Source organism: Notolepis coatsorum (genome assembly GCF_963971535.1).
Source record: "Notolepis coatsorum genome assembly, chromosome: 16".
Classification (NCBI taxonomy): Eukaryota; Metazoa; Chordata; class Actinopteri; order Aulopiformes; family Paralepididae; genus Notolepis; species Notolepis coatsorum.
Window position 1 is genome coordinate 5263307 of NC_140180.1, and position 19048 is coordinate 5282354.

Sequence of the window (19048 nt, forward strand, 5' to 3'; positions counted from 1 at the left end):
TGTTTTGAAGTAATGGAATCTGTTTGGTGTTTGGAGTATCTGCTATCTGACATAATATTGTGAAATCAGCATTTCAGCCCCACATCTGTGGACAGCGCCTTTGACTCTGTGTGCAAGGTTTTAAACAGAGGCTTTTATAACACTGGTTGTTGCCTGGTCTTTGACCACTTGAAAGGCAGGACGTTTCAGCACCACAGCTGTGGACAGCAACTCATACTGAAATACATTGATAATGAATGGGGTTTAACGGTAGATTGTATATACCTTTTACTGTACAACAATGGAAAATCATTACATTCCTTTTTCACAGACATATTTATTATGACTTTTTTAGTGTATTTGTGTTTCCAATACTTGCTTAAGTAAACATAATATAAATGACTGATTTAATCTATCACATTAAAATAATAATAATAATTATTATTATTATCGTTATTATTATGTAATTGTTTTTTAGTGAATCAATTTCACCCTAATATTCACAAATAATACCAAATTATTGGAATTATAATGATTTTAGCTTTGTTTTTACAGACCATGTTTATTTAGAGAAAACGCGCTGTTGCTTTAAGAACGCTGTTCTCCTTTCCTCTCATTGGATGTTAGATGGATGCTGTGCACCAATAGCATAGATAACTGTACAAAGAGATCTACTCCCTCCCCCCATGCAGCCTCAGCGCTCTTACCCGTACACTGCTCAGAGCTGGAGGAGAGAGGAGGATGAGATAATAGACAGAGATTAAAGATCTATCTTTAATTTAGCATCTTTACCTGCACAAACATATTTGGTGATCGTTGGAATATTCTCCCTGGAGATGGATTTTAACATTGAAGTCTTTGTTCTGGATAATATCTCGATGGGAAATAACGCGCTGTAACGGCTCAGGGATGACAAAGAGAACGGGATACCGAGACTGGAGGTGGCAGGCTCTTTGGTGGCATCATTTCTTCCTCTTGTGGAGTACAATAGACGGACAGACTCGCTACACCATCCCGGAGGAGCTGAAACAGGGCTCTGTGGTAGGAAATCTAGCCAAATATCTGGGTTTAGGACTATCAGAGATTTTTGACCGTAAACTGCGCGTCGCCTCGGAGGCTGGTAAGCAGTATTTCAGCGTGGATGCGGGGAAGGGCGAGCTGGTGGTGAACGAGAGAATAGACAGAGAGGCTTTATGCGGACAAAGCGCGAGCTGCCTTTTACCTCTTCAAGTCGTTATAGAAGACCCGCTACAGTTACATCGAATAGAGGTGGAAATACGAGACATTAATGACAATTCCCCTAGTTTTGTAACGCAGGAGCTCACACTGAATATTGCTGAAACAACTGCGGCCGGCGGTCGTTTTCCTTTGGAGAATGCAGTGGACCCTGATGTTGGAAGCAATTCGCTTAGGTCCTACACGCTTAGTAAAGATGAATGCTTCAGTTTAAAAGTAAAAGATGTTAGCAACGGAAGGAAAGTCCCGGAACTAATATTAGAGAAACCACTTGACAGAGAGAAAAAGGCTATCCATCAGTTGCTATTAACTGCTTTAGATGGAGGCAATCCAGTCAGATCTGGAACAGCAAAGATAACAATTACTGTATTGGATGTAAACGATAACATGCCTATGTTTGAAAAGCCTGTTTACAAAGTGTCTATATCTGAAAATAGTTTAAAAGGCACGTTTATAAGCAAAGTTATAGCTTCTGATAACGACGAGGGGCAGAATGGGGAATTAACGTACTCATTTGGCAAGCGTACTCCCGAGTCAGTAATATCAACGTTTAATATAGATTCCATAACAGGAGAAATTACCTTGAAAGGAAATGTAGATTTTGAGACGGCATCAAATTATGAAATTGATATCAGTGCGAAAGACAAGGGTTCTCCAGAGATGGAGGGGCATTGTACTGTTCAAATCGACATTTTAGATGTCAACGATAATGCCCCTGAAATCGTTCTGACCTCACAGCCAAGTCCAGTACGTGAAGATGCGCCCAGTGGGACAGTTGTAGCGTTGATCAGCGCTCGCGACATTGACTCCAGTGATAATGGTAAAGTGACGCTACAGCTCTCAAAGGGTTTACCTTTTAGTCTGAAACCCTCATTCTCTAATAATTACGCACTGGTTACCAGTGGTGCTTTAGACAGAGAGAGCTTCTCAGAGTATAATCTTGAGATAACTGCCACTGATTCAGGCTCTCCTCCCCTGACTAGTAAGAGAACTATACCTGTCAGCATCACTGATGTGAATGACAACCCTCCTATATTCACCCAGCCCTCCTATAATGTGTATTTGAAAGAGAACGGGGTGCCAGGCTCCATACTCTACTCAGTATCCGCATCTGACCTGGACTTTGGGGAAAACGCCAAGATCTCCTACTCCATCCTGGACTCCAAGGTTCAGGAGGTGTCTGTGTCCTCCTATGTCTACATGAACTCTGATAACGGCAGCATCTACAGCATGCACTCGTTTGACTATGAGAAACTGAAGGTGTTCCAGATCCAGGTGCAGGCAAAGGACCAGGGCTCTCCTTCTCTGAGCAGCAACGCTACTGTCCATGTTTTTATCCTGGACCAGAACGATAATGCCCCCACTGTTATTTACCCCTCCTCTGCTGTCCTGGGCTCACTCTCTCATCAGAGGATGCCTCGCTCCGCTAAAGCAGGCCACCTGGTTACCAAGGTGACGGCCGTGGACGCTGACTCGGGTCATAACGCACTGGTCTCCTATAAACTGGCGGAGGCCACAGACGCCTCTCTGTTCACTGTCAGTCTTTACACGGGGGAGGTGAGGACTAAACGCTCTGTGTCCGAGCAGGACGACTCCTCTCAGAGGCTGGTTATACAGATCAAGGACGACGGGGAACCGGGCCAGTCCTCCACCGTCACGGTGTCCATTCTGCTAGAGGACGGGCTCCACGAGCCCATCTTGGACCTGAGACAGAAAGCAGCAGAGCCCAGCAAGAAAAGTGGGAGAATCACCCTTTATTTGATCCTCTCTCTGGCCTCGGTGTCTGTACTGTCTGTGGTGACTTTTCTCATCTTAGCAGTCAAGTGCGTTAGGAACAGCAGAGACGGTAGTTGCTGCATGAGCCAGCCTGACTATGACGGCTACAAGAACCCCAACAGAAACCTGCAGATCCAGCTCAACAGCGACGGGCCTATTAAGTACGTGGAGGTCCTGGGAGGAGACATGTTGTCTCAGAGTCAGTCCTTCAGGTCCTGCCTCTCTCCCATGTCAGAGTACAGTGATTTCACCTTCGTTAAGCCCAGCAGCACCACTGACTTTAAGGAGATGATCAACGTCCTAGACGCCTCTTTACCTGACAGCACCTGGACCTTTGAGAGCCAGCAGGTGAGCAGCAGAGAATGATGGAATGTTGAAGCTCTGTTCTGTATCTGTGTCAAAATACATAACTTTTGTCATAAGAAGTAACATACAATCATTTAACTACAGTGAAACTTCTGTTAACAGGCCATTATGACAAGTGATGACAATAAGCCTTCCAGCACTTTGAGAATGATGGCTTAGTATAATCTTGTAATTGGAAAAAATATGGTGCCTTGAGGTGTGTTCCAGATTTACTTAATTGTTTATTTGAGCAAACAGACATCTCTGTTGTCAGGTCCCAGAAAATGATATCTTTGTTTCGAAGTAATGGAATCTGTTTGGTGTTTGGAGTATCTGCTATCTGACATAATATTGTGAACTCAGCGTTTCAGCACCACATCTGTGGACAGCGCCTTTGAATCAATGTTTTAAACAGGCTTTTGTAGCACTGGTTGTTGAAGTTCAGAGTGTGCCTGGACTTTGACCAATTGAAAGGCAAGACGTTTCAGCACCACAGCTGTGGACAGCAACTCATACTGAAATCCATTGATAATGATTGGGGTTTAAAGGTAGATTGTATATACCTTTTACTGTACAACAATGGCAAATCAATACATACCTTTTTACTTTTTCACAGACATATTTATTATGGCTTTTTTTGTATGTATTTGTGTTTTTAATACTTGCTTAAGTAAACATAATATAAATGACTGATTTAATCTAATACATTAAAATAATAATAATAATAATAATAATAATTATTATTATTATTATCATTATTATTATGTAATTGTTTTTCAGTGAATCAATTTCAACCTAATATTCACAAATAATACCAAATTATTGGAATTATAATGATTTTACCTTTCTGTTATCTGACAGACATAATGTGAACTCAGCATTTCAGCACCACATCTGTGGACAGCGCCTTTGACTCTGTTGGCAATGTTTTAAACAGAGGCTTTTGTAGCTTACCACCATCGGTATGACTGTGTATGAATGAATAATGGACTATGTGAAGCGCTCTGGGTCAGTGAAGAGCGCTATATAAATCCAAGTCATCATTATTATTATTTATTACTGGTTGTTGAAGTTCAGAGTGTGCCTGGTGTTTGACCACTTAAAATGCAAGACGTTTCAGCACCACATCTGTGGACAGCAACTCATAGTGAAATACATTGATAATGAATGGGGTTTAAGGATTGATTGTATATACATTGTCATGTACAACAATGGCAAATCATTACACAGAAATATTTATTAGGGATTTTTGTATGTATTTGAGTTTCCAATACTCAGCTTAAGTAAACATAATATAAATTACTTATTTAATCGAATACATTAAAATAATAATAATAATAATAATAATAATTATTATTATTATTATTATTATTATTATTATTATTATTATTATTATTATTATTATTATTATTATTATCATTATTATGTAATTGTTTTTTAGTGAATCAATTTCACCCTAATATTCACAAATAATACTAAATTATTGGAATTATAATGATTTAACTTTTTTATTTAGAGAAAGCATGCTGTTGCTTTAAGAACACTGTTCTCCTTTCCTCTCCTCTCCTCTCATTGGATGTTAGCTGGATGCTGTGCACCAATAGAATAGATAACTGTACAAAGAGATCTACTCCCTCCCCCCACGCAGCCTCAGCGCTCTTACCCGTACACTGCTCAGAGCTGGAGGAGAGAGGAGGATGAGACAATAAACAGAGATGAAAGATCTATCTTTAATTTCGCATTTTTACCTGCACAAACATATTTGGTGATCGTTGGAATATTCTCTCTGGAGATGGATTTTAACATTGAAGTCTTTGTTCTGGATAATATCTCGATGGGAAATAACGCGCTGTAACGGCTCAGGGATGACAAAGAGAACGGGATACCGAGACTGGAGGTGGCAGGCTCTTTGGTGGCATCATTTCTTCCTCTTGTGGAGTACAATAGACGGACAGACTCGCTACACCATCCCGGAGGAGCTGAAACAGGGCTCTGTGGTAGGAAATCTAGCCAAAGATCTGGGTTTAGGACTATCAGAGATTTTTGACCGTAAACTGCGCGTCGCCTCGGAGGCTGGTAAGCAGTATTTCAGCGTGGATGCGGGGAAGGGCGAGCTGGTGGTGAACGAGAGAATAGACAGAGAGGCTTTATGCGGACAAAGCGTGAGCTGCGTTTTACCTCTGCAAGTGGTTATAGAAGACCCGTTACAGTTACATCGGATAGAGGTGGAAATACGAGACATTAATGACAACTCCCCTAGTTTTCTGACAAATGAAATTACGCTAGAAATCTCAGAGTCGACCGTTGCGGGTGTGTATTTCCCACTGGAGAGCGCCGAAGACCCCGATGTTGGAAGTAATGGTTTAAAGACCTACACACTTAGCAAAGACGAATGTTTTAGTTTGAAGGTAAAGGAGATTGAAGGTGGTAAGAAAGTGCCTGAGATCCTACTAGAAAAACCTCTTGATCGGGAGAGAAAAGCTGTTCATAAACTCCTTTTGACAGCACTGGACGGCGGAAACCCTAGCAAATCAGGGACCGCGCAGATAACTATAACAGTGCTTGATATAAATGATAATATTCCTGTATTTGAAAAGTCGGTTTATAAGGTCAGCATTAAGGAAAATAGTTCTGAAGGAACGTCTCTTTTCAAACTTAAGGCAACGGATATTGACGAAGGTCAGAACGGAGAGATCCAATATTCTTTTGGTAAGCGCACACCCGAAACTGTCCTCTCAATATTTGAAATCAATTCATGGACAGGTGAGATATATTTAAAAGGTAATCTTGATTATGAGAAAACTGTTTCATATCGGATTGATATTAGGGCAAAAGACAGAGGAAATCCAGAAATGGAGGGCCATTGTAGTATTCAAGTAGACGTTTTAGACGTTAATGATAACGCTCCAGAAATTATTCTGACTTCAAAACCCAGCGCAGTGCGCGAGGACTCTCCCAGTGGCACAGTTGTAGCTTTGCTCAGTGCTCGGGACCTTGATTCTGGTGATAACGGTAAAGTAACGTTACAACTCCAACTGGACAGAGGTTTTCCTTTTAGTCTGAAACCCTCATTCTCTAACAATTACGCACTGGTTACCAGTGGTGCTTTAGACAGAGAGAGCTTCTCAGAGTATAATCTTGAGATAACAGCCACTGATTCAGGCTCTCCTCCCCTGACTAGTAAGAGAACTATACCTGTCAGCATCACTGATGTGAATGACAACCGTCCTAAATTCACCCAGCCCTCCTATAATGTGTATTTGAAAGAGAACGGGGTGCCAGGCTCCATACTCTACTCAGTATCCGCATCTGACCTGGACTTTGGGGAAAACGCCAAGATCTCCTACTCCATCCTGGACTCCAAGGTTCAGGAGGTGTCTGTGTCCTCCTATGTCTACATGAACTCTGATAACGGCAGCATCTACAGCATGCACTCGTTTGACTATGAGAAACTGAAGGTGTTCCAGATCCAGGTGCAGGCAAAGGACCAGGGCTCTCCTTCTCTGAGCAGCAACGCCACTGTCCATGTTTTTATCCTGGACCAGAACGATAATGCCCCCACTGTTATTTACCCCTCCTCTGCTGTCCTGGGCTCACTCTCTCATCAGAGGATGCCTCGCTCCGCTAAAGCAGGCCACCTGGTTACCAAGGTGACGGCCGTGGACGCTGACTCGGGTCACAACGCACTGGTCTCCTATCAACTGGCGGAGGCCACAGACGCCTCTCTGTTCACTGTCAGTCTTTACACGGGGGAGGTGAGGACTAAACGCTCTGTGTCCGAGCAGGACGACTCCTCTCAGAGGCTGGTTATACAGATCAAGGACGACGGGGAACCGGGCCAGTCCTCCACCGTCACGGTGTCCATTCTGCTAGAGGACGGGCTCCACGAGCCCATCTTGGACCTCAGACAGAAAGCAGCAGAGCCCAGCAAGAAAAGTGGGAGAATCACCCTTTATTTGATCCTCTCTCTGGCCTCGGTGTCTGTACTGTCTGTGGTGACTTTTCTCATCTTAGCAGTCAAGTGCGTTAGGAACAGCAGAGACGGTAGTTGCTGCATGAGCCAGCCTGACTATGACGGCTACAAGAACCCCAACAGAAACCTGCAGATCCAGCTCAACAGTGACGGGCCTATTAAGTACGTGGAGGTCCTGGGAGGAGACATGTTGTCTCAGAGTCAGTCCTTCAGGTCCTGCCTCTCTCCCATGTCAGAGTACAGTGATTTCACCTTCGTTAAGCCCAGCAGCACCACTGACTTTAAGGAGATGATCAACGTCCTAGACGCCTCTTTACCTGACAGCACCTGGACCTTTGAGAGCCAGCAGGTGAGCAGATATGAATGCAATTGTAATGACCAAAGATCTGTCCTTGAATCAAAGATAGTAGACACATTATTTGTCGTATAAAAATATCTTATTTTTAGAACTGTGTCACAGTGGAACCACATAATGACCTAATCAATGGCTATTCGTTGAGACTCATTACTACTTCCACAACCATTCTGAACACAATAATGCTTACACTTAGTAAGCTAGATATTCCCTTTCACCACCATTCTGTTTCTGAGTCTACTGTCATGGGTATTGCTTTTTGTTTCCTATGTGAATGCTTTGGTTTCAGCACCACCACTGTGAACAGCGACATCAGATGAAATTAGTTGTGGACTGCAATCTATTTGAACTCTTGTGGTTTCTTGCATTTGCCATTTTAAATGTGCCTTCTATTTAATTGCTTTCAGCACCATTTGAGTGAACAGCGACACTTAAAAAAGTAGGCCTACTTTGATATTGTATTACTTTCCATGGCTTGTCTTTCATTTATATAGGACATCTTTGAAACATTACATGTTGCTTTATTTTCAATATAATTGTCAGAGTAGGGAAGGTCCCTTTGCAGACTTGTTGGCATTATAAAAGTAATTGTATATTACATCAACCACATTTTGTAGTCAGCGCAAACGATTTGAGGTAGTGATATGAATACCCTATCATGTCGTTTTTTTTTTCTTGAGTAACCTGGATGCATTTTATAATATCTAGTGATGACTTATCATTTGAATAATTGGTTAATGATTTCCAGTGAAATATGTAGCATTTACCATTCCTTCTCATCACACTGAGGATATAGGCTTAAAGACAGGCTGCTACTGCGACTTTAAGAGCACGGCTGTGTTTCCCTCTCATTGGATGATGGGTAGATGCTGTGCACCAATAGCATACAGAACTGTACAAAGAGATCTACTCCCTCCCCCCATGCAGCCTCAGAATAGCCTAAGCCTTTAAATGCCTTGCAGAGCTAGAGAAGAGAAGGATGTGATTCTACACTCGAGGATGGAATTATACCTGTAATTTAGCAAGCCAACATCATTAGGTGATCTTTCTATTGGAATATTCTATCTGGAGATGGATTTTAACATTGAAGTCTTTGTTCTGGATAATATCTCGATGGGAAATAACGCGCTATAACGGCTCAGGGATGACAAAGAGAACGGGATACCGAGACTGGAGGTGGCAGGCTCTTTGGTGGCATCATTTCTTCCTCTTGTGGAGTACAATAGACGGACAGACTCGCTACACCATCCCGGAGGAGCTGAAACAGGGCTCTGTGGTAGGAAATCTGGCCAAAGATCTGGGTTTAGGACTATCAGAGATTTTTGACCGTAAACTGCGCGTCGCCTCGGAGGCTGGTAAGCAGTATTTCAGCGTGGATGCGGGGAAGGGCGAGCTGGTGGTGAACGAGAGAATAGACAGAGAGGCTTTATGCGGACAAAGCGCCACCTGCGTTCTACCTCTGCAGGTTGTAATAGAAAATCCCCTACAGTTATATCGAGTTGAGGTGGAAATAAGAGACATAAACGATAATTCTCCCAGTTTTTTAAATCAAGAGTTTATGTTGAAAATAGCCGAATCCACTGTTGCGGGTGTTCGTTTTTCGTTGAAGAGCGCAGAGGACCCAGATGTAGGTAACAATGGCTTGAAGTCATACACCATCAGTAAAGATGAATGTTTTAGCTTAAAGGTTAAAGAATTTGAGGATGGAAAAAAGGTTCCAGAGCTGGTGTTAGAGAAGCCACTCGATAGAGAGAAACAAGCTGTTCACCAGCTACTATTGACGGCTTTAGATGGAGGGAACCCGGCCAGGTCTGGGACTTCACAGATCACCATAACTGTTCTGGATGTAAACGATAATATTCCGACTTTTGAAAAGACTGTTTATAAAGCAGTTATCAGTGAAAATAGCATGAAGGGGACTTTAATTGTTAAGACTAAAGCAACGGATGTAGATGATGGCCCGAATGGAGAGATTGAATACTCGTTCGGTATCGACACGCCAGTTTCCATATTGTCGATGTTTGACATAAATCCCATCACGGGGGAAATATATTTGAAGGGACAGTTGGATTATGAAAGTTCTCCATCATATCGTGTAGATGTCAGGGCCAAAGACAAAGGCTTGCCTGAAATGGAGGGTCATTGTCGTGTGCAGATAGATGTGTTAGACGTTAATGATAATACCCCTGAAATCGTTCTCACTTCAAAACCCAGCCCAGTGCGCGAGGATGCGCCCAGTGGTACTGTAGTAGCTTTGATCAGTGCAAGAGACCTTGACTCCGGTGATAACGGTAAAGTGACGTTAAAACTCTCCAAAGGTTTTCCTTTTAGTCTGAAACCCTCATTCTCTAATAATTACGCACTGGTTACCAGTGGTGCTTTAGACAGAGAGAGCTTCTCAGAGTATAATCTTGAGATAACAGCCACTGATTCAGGCTCTCCTCCCCTGACTAGTAAGAGAACTATACCTGTCAGCATCACTGATGTGAATGACAACCCTCCTATATTCACCCAGCCCTCCTATAATGTGTATTTGAAAGAGAACGGGGTGCCAGGCTCCATACTCTACTCAGTATCCGCATCTGACCTGGACTTTGGGGAAAACGCCAAGATCTCCTACTCCATCCTGGACTCCAAGGTTCAGGAGGTGTCTGTGTCCTCCTATGTCTACATGAACTCTGATAACGGCAGCATCTACAGCATGCACTCGTTTGACTATGAGAAACTGAAGGTGTTCCAGATCCAGGTGCAGGCAAAGGACCAGGGCTCTCCTTCTCTGAGCAGCAATGCTACTGTCCATGTTTTTATCCTGGACCAGAACGATAATGCCCCCACTGTTATTTACCCCTCCTCTGCTGTCCTGGGCTCACTCTCTCATCAGAGGATGCCTCGCTCCGCTAAAGCAGGCCACCTGGTTACCAAGGTGACGGCCGTGGACGCTGACTCGGGTCATAACGCACTGGTCTCCTATCAACTGGCGGAGGCCACAGACGCCTCTCTGTTCACTGTCAGTCTTTACACGGGGGAGGTGAGGACTAAACGCTCTGTGTCCGAGCAGGACGACTCCTCTCAGAGGCTGGTTATACAGATCAAGGACGACGGGGAACCGGGCCAGTCCTCCACCGTCATGGTGTCCATTCTGCTAGAGGACGGGCTGCACGAGCCCATCTTGGACCTCAGGCAGAAAGCAGCAGAGCCCAGCAAGAAAAGTGGGAGAATCACCCTTTATTTGATCCTCTCTCTGGCCTCGGTGTCTGTACTGTCTGTGGTGACTTTTCTCATCTTAGCAGTCAAGTGCGTTAGGAACAGCAGAGACGGTAGTTGCTGCATGAGCCAGCCTGACTATGACGGCTACAAGAACCCCAACAGAAACCTGCAGATCCAGCTCAACAGTGACGGGCCTATTAAGTACGTGGAGGTCCTGGGAGGAGACATGTTGTCTCAGAGTCAGTCCTTCAGGTCCTGCCTCTCTCCCATGTCAGAGTACAGTGATTTCACCTTCGTTAAGCCCAGCAGCACCACTGACTTTAAGGAGATGATCAACGTCCTAGACGCCTCTTTACCTGACAGCACCTGGACCTTTGAGAGCCAGCAGGTGAGCAGCAGAGAATGATGGAATGTTGAAGCTCTGTTCTGTATCTGTATCAACGTAAATACATACCATTTGTCATAAGAAGTAACATACAATCATTTAACTACAGTGAAACGTCTGTTAACAGGCCATTGTGACAAGTGATGACAATAAGCCTTCCAGCGCTTTGAGAATGATGGCTTAGTATAATCTTGTAATTGGCAACAAATATGGTGCCTTGAGGTGTGTTCCAGATGTACTTAATTGTTTATTTGAGCAAACAGACATCTCTGTTGTCAGGTCCCAGAAAACTATATCTTTGTTTTGAAGTAATGGAATCTGTTTGGTGTTTGGAGTATCTGCTATCTGACATAATATTGTGAACTCAGCGTTTCAGCACCACATCTGTGGACAGCGCCTTTGAATCAAGGTTTTAAACAGAGGCTTTTATAGCACTGGTTGTTGCCTGGTCTTTGACCACTTGAAAGGCAAGACGTTTCAGCACCACAGCTGTGGACAGCAACTCATACTGAAATACATTGATAATGAATGGGGTTTAAGGGTAGATTGTATATACCTTTTACTGTACAACAATGGCAAATCATTACATACCTTTTTACTTTTTCACAGACATATTTATTATGGCTTTTTTTGTATGTATTTGTGTTTTTAATACTTGCTTAAGTAAACATAATATAAATGACTGATTTAATCTAATACATTAAAATAATAATAATAATTATTATTATTATTATCATTATTATTATGTAATTGTTTTTCAGTGAATCAATTTCAACCTAATATTCACAAATAATACCAAATTATTGGAATTATAATGATTTTACCTTTCTGTTATCTGACAGACATAATGTGAACTCAGCATTTCAGCACCACATATGTGGACAGCGCCTTTGACTCTGTTGGCAATGTTTTAAACAGAGGCTTTTGTAGTACTGGTTGTTGAAGTTCACAGTGTGCCTGGTGTTTGACCACTTAAAAGGCAAGACGTTTCAGCACCACATCTGCGGACAGCAACTCATAGTGAAATACATCGATAATGAATGGGGTTTAAGGATTGATTGTATATACATTTTCATGTATAACAATGGCAAATCATTACACAGACATATTTATTAGGGCTTTTTTAATGTATTTGAGTTTCCAATACTTGCTTAAGTAAACATAATATAAATTACTGATTTAATCGAATACATTAAAATAATAATAATAATTATTATTATTATTATTATTATCATTATTATGTAATTGTTTTTTTAGTGAATCAATTTCACCCTAATATTCACAAATAATACTAAATTATTGGAATTATAATGATTTCACTTTTTTATTTAGAGAAAGCATGCTGTTGCTTTAAGAACACTGTTCTCCGTTCCTCTCCTCTCCTCTCATTGGATGTTAGATGGATGCTGTGCACCAATAGAATAGATAACTGTACAAAGAGATCTACTCCCTCCCCCCATGCAGCCTCAGCGCTCTTACCCGTACACTGCTCAGAGCTGGAGGAGAGAGGAGGATGAGACAATAAACAGAGATGAAAGATCTATCTTTAATATCACATTTTTACCTGCACAAAAATATTTGGTGATCGTTGGAAGATTCTCTCTGGAGATGGATTTTAACATTGAAGTCTTTGTTCTGGATAATATCTCGATGGGAAATAACGCGCTGTAACGGCTCAGGGATGACAAAGAGAACGGGATACCGAGACTGGAGGTGGCAGGCTCTTTGGTGGCATCATTTCTTCCTCTTGTGGAGTACAATAGACGGACAGACTCGCTACACCATCCCGGAGGAGCTGAAACAGGGCTCTGTGGTAGGAAATCTGGCCAAAGATCTGGGTTTAGGACTATCAGAGATTTTTGACCGTAAACTGCGCGTCGCCTCGGAGGCTGGTAAGCAGTATTTCAGCGTGGATGCGGGGAAGGGCGAGCTGGTGGTGAACGAGAGAATAGACAGAGAGGCTTTATGCGGACAAAGCGCAAGCTGCGTTCTACCTCTGCAAGTCGTTATAGAAGACCCGCTACAGTTACATCGAATAGAGGTGGAAATACGAGACATTAATGACAATTCCCCTAGTTTTGTGACAGGAGAGCTCACACTGAATATTGCCGAATCAACTGTTGCGGGTGTGCGTTTTCCTTTGGAGAATGCAGTGGACCCTGATGTTGGAAGCAATTCGCTTAGGTCCTACACGCTTAGTAAAGATGAATGCTTCAGTTTAAAGGTAAACGATGTTAGCAATGGAAGGAAAGTCCCTGAACTAATATTAGAGAAACCACTTGACAGAGAGAAAAAGCCTATCCATCAGTTGCTATTAACGGCTTTAGATGGAGGCAATCCAGTCAGATCTGGAACAGCAAAGATAACAATTACGGTATTGGATGTAAACGATAACATTCCCACGTTTGAAAAGCCCGTTTACAAAGTGTCTATATTTGAACATAGTTTAAAGGGCACTTTTATAAGCAAAGTTAAAGCGTCTGATAACGACGAGGGGCAAAATGGAGAATTAACGTACTCCTTTGGCAAGCGTACTCCCGAGTCAGTAATATCAACGTTTGATATAGATTCCATAACAGGAGAAATTACCTTGAAAGGAAATGTCGATTTTGAGACCACATCAAATTATGAAATTGATATCAGTGCGAAAGACAAGGGTTCTCCAGAGATGGAGGGGCATTGTACTGTTCAAATAGAAGTTTTAGATGTCAACGATAATGCCCCTGAAATCGTTCTGACCTCACAGCCAAGTCCAGTACGTGAAGATGCGCCCAGTGGGACAGTTGTAGCGTTGATCAGTGCTCGCGACATTGACTCCGGTGATAATGGTAAAGTGACGCTACAGCTCTCAAAGGGTTTACCTTTTAGTCTGAAACCCTCATTCTCTAACAATTACGCACTCGTTACCAGTGGTGCTTTAGACAGAGAGAGCTTCTCAGAGTATACTCTTGAGATAACAGCCACTGATTCAGGCTCTCCTCCCCTGACTAGTAAGAGAACTATACCTGTCAGCATCACTGATGTGAATGACAACCCTCCTATATTCACCCAGCCCTCCTATAATGTGTATTTGAAAGAGAACGGGGTGCCAGGCTCCATACTCTACTCAGTATCCGCATCTGACCTGGACTTTGGGGAAAACGCCAAGATCTCCTACTCCATCCTGGACTCCAAGGTTCAGGAGGTGTCTGTGTCCTCCTATGTCTACATGAACTCTGATAACGGCAGCATCTACAGCATGCACTCGTTTGACTATGAGAAACTGAAGGTGTTCCAGATCCAGGTGCAGGCAAAGGACCAGGGCTCTCCTTCTCTGAGCAGCAACGCTACTGTCCATGTTTTTATCCTGGACCAGAACGATAATGCCCCCACTGTTATTTACCCCTCCTCTGCTGTCCTGGGCTCACTCTCTCATCAGAGGATGCCTCGCTCCGCTAAAGCAGGCCACCTGGTTACCAAGGTGACGGCCGTGGACGCTGACTCGGGTCACAACGCACTGGTCTCCTATAAACTGGCGGAGGCCACAGACGCCTCTCTGTTTACTGTCAGTCTTTACACGGGGGAGGTGAGGACTAAACGCTCTGTGTCCGAGCAGGACGACTCCTCTCAGAGGCTGGTTATACAGATCAAGGACGACGGGGAACCGGGCCAGTCCTCCACCGTCACGGTGTCCATTCTGCTAGAGGACGGGCTCCACGAGCCCATCTTGGACCTGAGACAGAAAGCAGCAGAGCCCAGCAAGAAAAGTGGGAGAATCACCCTTTATTTGATCCTCTCTCTGGCCTCGGTGTCTGTACTGTCTGTGGTGACTTTTCTCATCTTAGCAGTCAAGTGCGTTAGGAACAGCAGAGACGGTAGTTGCTGCATGAGCCAGCCTGACTATGACGGCTACAAGAACCCCAACAGAAACCTGCAGATCCAGCTCAACAGTGACGGGCCTATTAAGTACGTGGAGGTCCTGGGAGGAGACATGTTGTCTCAGAGTCAGTCCTTCAGGTCCTGCCTCTCTCCCATGTCAGAGTACAGTGATTTCACCTTCGTTAAGCCCAGCAGCACCACTGACTTTAAGGAGATGATCAACGTCCTAGACGCCTCTTTACCTGACAGCACCTGGACCTTTGAGAGCCAGCAGGTGAGCAGATAATGATGGAATGTTGAAGCTCTGTTCTGTATGTATATCAATGTATAAATACATACCTTTTGTCATAAGAAGTAACATACAATCATTTAACTACAGTGAAACTTCTGTTAACCGGCCATTATGACAATTATGACAACAAGCCTTCCAGCACTTTGAGAATGATGGCTTAGTATAATAATTGTCTAAACATATTGTGCCTTGAGGTGTGTTCCAGATGTACTTAATTGTTATATTTTAGCAAACCAGCATCTCTGTTGTCAGGTCCCAGAAAACTAAATCTTTGTTTTGAAGTAATGGAATCTGTTTGGTGTTTGGAGTATCTGTTATCTGACAGACATAATGTGAACTCAGCGGTTCAGCACCACATCTGTGGACAGCGCCTTTGACTCTGTGTGCAAGGTTTTAAACAGAGGCTTTTATAGCACTGGTTGTTGCCTGGTCTTTGACCACTTGAAAGGCAAGACGTTTCAGCACCACAGCTGTGGACAGCAACTCATACTGAAATACATTGATAATGAATGGGGTTTAACGGTAGATTGTATATAACTTTTACTGTGCAACAATGGCAAATCATTACATGAATTTTTCACAGACATATTTATTATGGCTTTTTTTTGTGTATTTGTGTTTCCAACACTTGCTTAAGTAAACATAATATAAATGACTGATTTAATCTATCACATTAAAATAATAATAATAATAATTATTATTATTATCATTATTATTATGTAATTGTTTTTTCAGTGAATCAATTTCACCCTAATATTCACAAATAATACCAAATTGTTGGAATTATAATGATTTTAGCTTTGTTTTTAGAGACCATGTTTATTTAGAGAAAAGGCGCTGTTGCTTTAAGAACGCTGTTCTCCGTTCCTCTCCTCTCCTCTCATTGGATGTTAGATGGATGCTGTGCACCAATAGCATAGATAACTGTACAAAGAGATCTACTGCCTCCCCCCATGCAGCCTCAGTGCTCTTACCCGTACACTGCTCAGAGCTGGAGGAGAGAGGAGGATGAGACAATAAACAGAGATGAAAGATCTATCTTTAATTTCGCATTTTTACCTGCACAAACCTATTTGGTGATCGTTGGAAGATTCTCTCTGGAGATGGATTTTAACATTGAAGTCTTTTTTCTGGATAATATCTCGATGGGAAATAACGCGCTGTAACGGCTCAGGGATGACAAAGAGAACGGGATACCGAGACTGGAGGTGGCAGGCTCTTTGGTGGCATCATTTCTTCCTCTTGTGGAGTACAATAGACGGACAGACTCGCTACACCATCCCGGAGGAGCTGAAACAGGGCTCTGTGGTAGGAAATCTAGCCAAAGATCTGGGTTTAGGACTATCAGAGATTTTTGACCGTAAACTGCGCGTCGCCTCGGAGGCTGGTAAGCAGTATTTCAGCGTGGATGCGGGGAAGGGCGAGCTGGTGGTGAACGAGAGAATAGACAGAGAGGCTTTATGCGGACAAAGCGTGAGCTGCGTTTTACCTCTGCAAGTGGTTATAGAAGACCCGCTACAGTTACATCGAATAGAGGTGGAAATACGAGACATTAATGACAACTCCCCTAGTTTTGTGACGCAAGAGCTCACGCTAAAGATTGCCGAATCAACTGTGTCGGGCGGTCGTTTTCCTTTGGAGAATGCAGTGGACCCTGATGTTGGAAGCAATTCGCTTAGGTCCTACACGCTTAGTAAAGATGAATGCTTCAGTTTAAAAGTAAAAGATGTTAGCAACGGAAGGAAAGTCCCCGAACTAATATTAGAGAAACCACTTGACAGAGAGAAAAAGGCTATCCATCAGTTGCTATTAACTGCTTTAGATGGAGGCAATCCAGTCAGATCTGGAACAGCAAAGATAACAATTATTGTATTGGATGTAAACGATAACATGCCTATGTTTGAAAAGCCAATTTACAAAGTTTCTATATCTGAACATAGTTTAAAAGGCACGTTTATAAGCAAAGTTATAGCTTCTGATAATGACGAGGGGCAGAATGGGGAATTAACGTACTCATTCGGCGAGCGTACTCCCGAGTCAGTAATATCAATGTTTGATATAGATTCCATAACAGGAGAAATTACCTTGAAAGGAAATGTAGATTTTGAGACGGCATCAAATTATGAAATTGATATCAGTGCGAAAGACAAGGGTTCTCCAGAGATGGAGGGGCATTGTACTGTTCAAATCGACGTTTTAGATGTCAACGATAATGTCCCTGAAATCGTTCTGACCTCACAGCCAAGTCCAGTACGTGAAGATGCGCCCAGTGGGACAGTTGTAGCGTTGATCAGCGCTCGCGACATTGACTCGGGTGATAATGGTAAAGTGACGCTACAACTCTCAAAAGGTTTCCCTTTTAGTCTGAAACCCTCATTCTCTAACAATTACGCACTGGTTACCAGTGGTGCTTTAGACAGAGAGAGCTTCTCAGAGTATAATCTTGAGATAACAGCCACTGATTCAGGCTCTCCTCCCCTGACTAGTAAGAGAACTATACCTGTCAGCATCACTGATGTGAATGACAACCCTCCTATATTCACCCAGCCCTCCTATAATGTGTATTTGAAAGAGAACGGGGTGCCAGGCTCCATACTCTACTCAGTATCCGCATCTGACCTGGACTTTGGGGAAAACGCCAAGATCTCCTACTCCATCCTGGACTCCAAGGTTCAGGAGGTGTCTGTGTCCTCCTATGTCTACATGAACTCTGATAACGGCAGCATCTACAGCATGCACTCGTTTGACTATGAGAAACTGAAGGTGTTCCAGATCCAGGTGCAGGCAAAGGACCAGGGCTCTCCTTCTCTGAGCAGCAACGCTACTGTCCATGTTTTTATCCTGGACCAGAACGATAATGCCCCCACTGTTATTTACCCCTCCTCTGCTGTCCTGGGCTCACTCTCTCATCAGAGGATGCCTCGCTCCGCTAAAGCAGGCCACCTGGTTACCAAGGTGACGGCCGTGGACGCTGACTCGGGTCATAACGCACTGGTCTCCTATAAACTGGCGGAGGCCACAGACGCCTCTCTGTTCACTGTCAGTCTTTACACGGGGGAGGTGAGGACTAAACGCTCTGTGTCCGAGCAGGACGACTCCTCTCAGAGGCTGGTTATACAGATCAAGGACGACGGGGAACCGGGCCAGTCCTCCACCGTCACGGTGTCCATTCTGCTAGAGGACGGGCTCCACGAGCCCATCTTGGACCTCAGACAGAAAGCAGCAGAGCCCAGCAAGAAAAGTGGGAGAATCACCCTTTATTTGATCCTCTCTCTGGCCTCGGTGTCTGTACTGTCTGTGGTGACTTTTCTCATCTTAGCAGTCAAGTGCGTTAGGAACAGCAGAGACGGTAGTTGCTGCATGAGCCAGCCTGACTATGACGGCTACAAGAACCCCAACAGAAACCTGCAGATCCAGCTCAACAGTGACGGGCCTATTAAGTACGTGGAGGTCCTGGGAGGAGACATGTTGTCTCAGAGTCAGTCCTTCAGGTCCTGCCTCTCTCCCATGTCAGAGTACAGTGATTTCACCTTCGTTAAGCCCAGCAGCACCACTGACTTTAAGGAGATGATCAACGTCCTAGACGCCTCTTTACCTGACAGCACCTGGACCTTTGAGAGCCAGCAGGTGAGCAGAGAATGA

The 19048-nt window shown here is 43.6% G+C and overlaps 5 protein-coding genes across 5 annotated transcripts; all 5 read left to right on the forward strand.

Annotated features, from left to right (window-relative positions):
• Positions 1 to 882: 882 nt before the first annotated feature.
• On the forward strand, positions 883 to 3357 carry LOC311242523 (protocadherin gamma-C5-like; the record flags this gene model as incomplete). Its single annotated transcript, XM_084331482.1, has 1 exon — positions 883 to 3357. Exon 1 carries the CDS (start codon positions 889 to 891, stop codon positions 3355 to 3357), a length of 2469 nt encoding a protein of 822 aa, XP_084187608.1. The 5' UTR covers positions 883 to 888.
• Positions 3358 to 5195: 1838 nt separating this feature from the next.
• On the forward strand, positions 5196 to 7739 carry LOC311242524 (protocadherin gamma-C5-like; the record flags this gene model as incomplete). Its single annotated transcript, XM_084331483.1, has 1 exon — positions 5196 to 7739. Exon 1 carries the CDS (start codon positions 5202 to 5204, stop codon positions 7737 to 7739), a length of 2538 nt encoding a protein of 845 aa, XP_084187609.1. The 5' UTR covers positions 5196 to 5201.
• Positions 7740 to 8799: 1060 nt separating this feature from the next.
• On the forward strand, positions 8800 to 11277 carry LOC311242525 (protocadherin gamma-C5-like; the record flags this gene model as incomplete). Its single annotated transcript, XM_084331484.1, has 1 exon — positions 8800 to 11277. The coding sequence occupies exon 1, from the start codon at positions 8809 to 8811 to the stop codon at positions 11275 to 11277; it is 2469 nt and encodes an 822-aa protein (XP_084187610.1). The 5' UTR covers positions 8800 to 8808.
• A 1654-nt stretch (positions 11278 to 12931) lies between these two features.
• Positions 12932 to 15400, forward strand: LOC311242339 (protocadherin gamma-C5-like; the record flags this gene model as incomplete). Its single annotated transcript, XM_084331287.1, has 1 exon — positions 12932 to 15400. The coding sequence occupies exon 1, from the start codon at positions 12938 to 12940 to the stop codon at positions 15398 to 15400; it is 2463 nt and encodes an 820-aa protein (XP_084187413.1). The 5' UTR covers positions 12932 to 12937.
• A 1176-nt stretch (positions 15401 to 16576) lies between these two features.
• LOC311242338 (protocadherin gamma-C5-like) lies at positions 16577 to 19048 on the forward strand (the record flags this gene model as incomplete). Its single annotated transcript, XM_084331286.1, has 1 exon — positions 16577 to 19048. The coding sequence occupies exon 1, from the start codon at positions 16583 to 16585 to the stop codon at positions 19046 to 19048; it is 2466 nt and encodes an 821-aa protein (XP_084187412.1). The 5' UTR covers positions 16577 to 16582.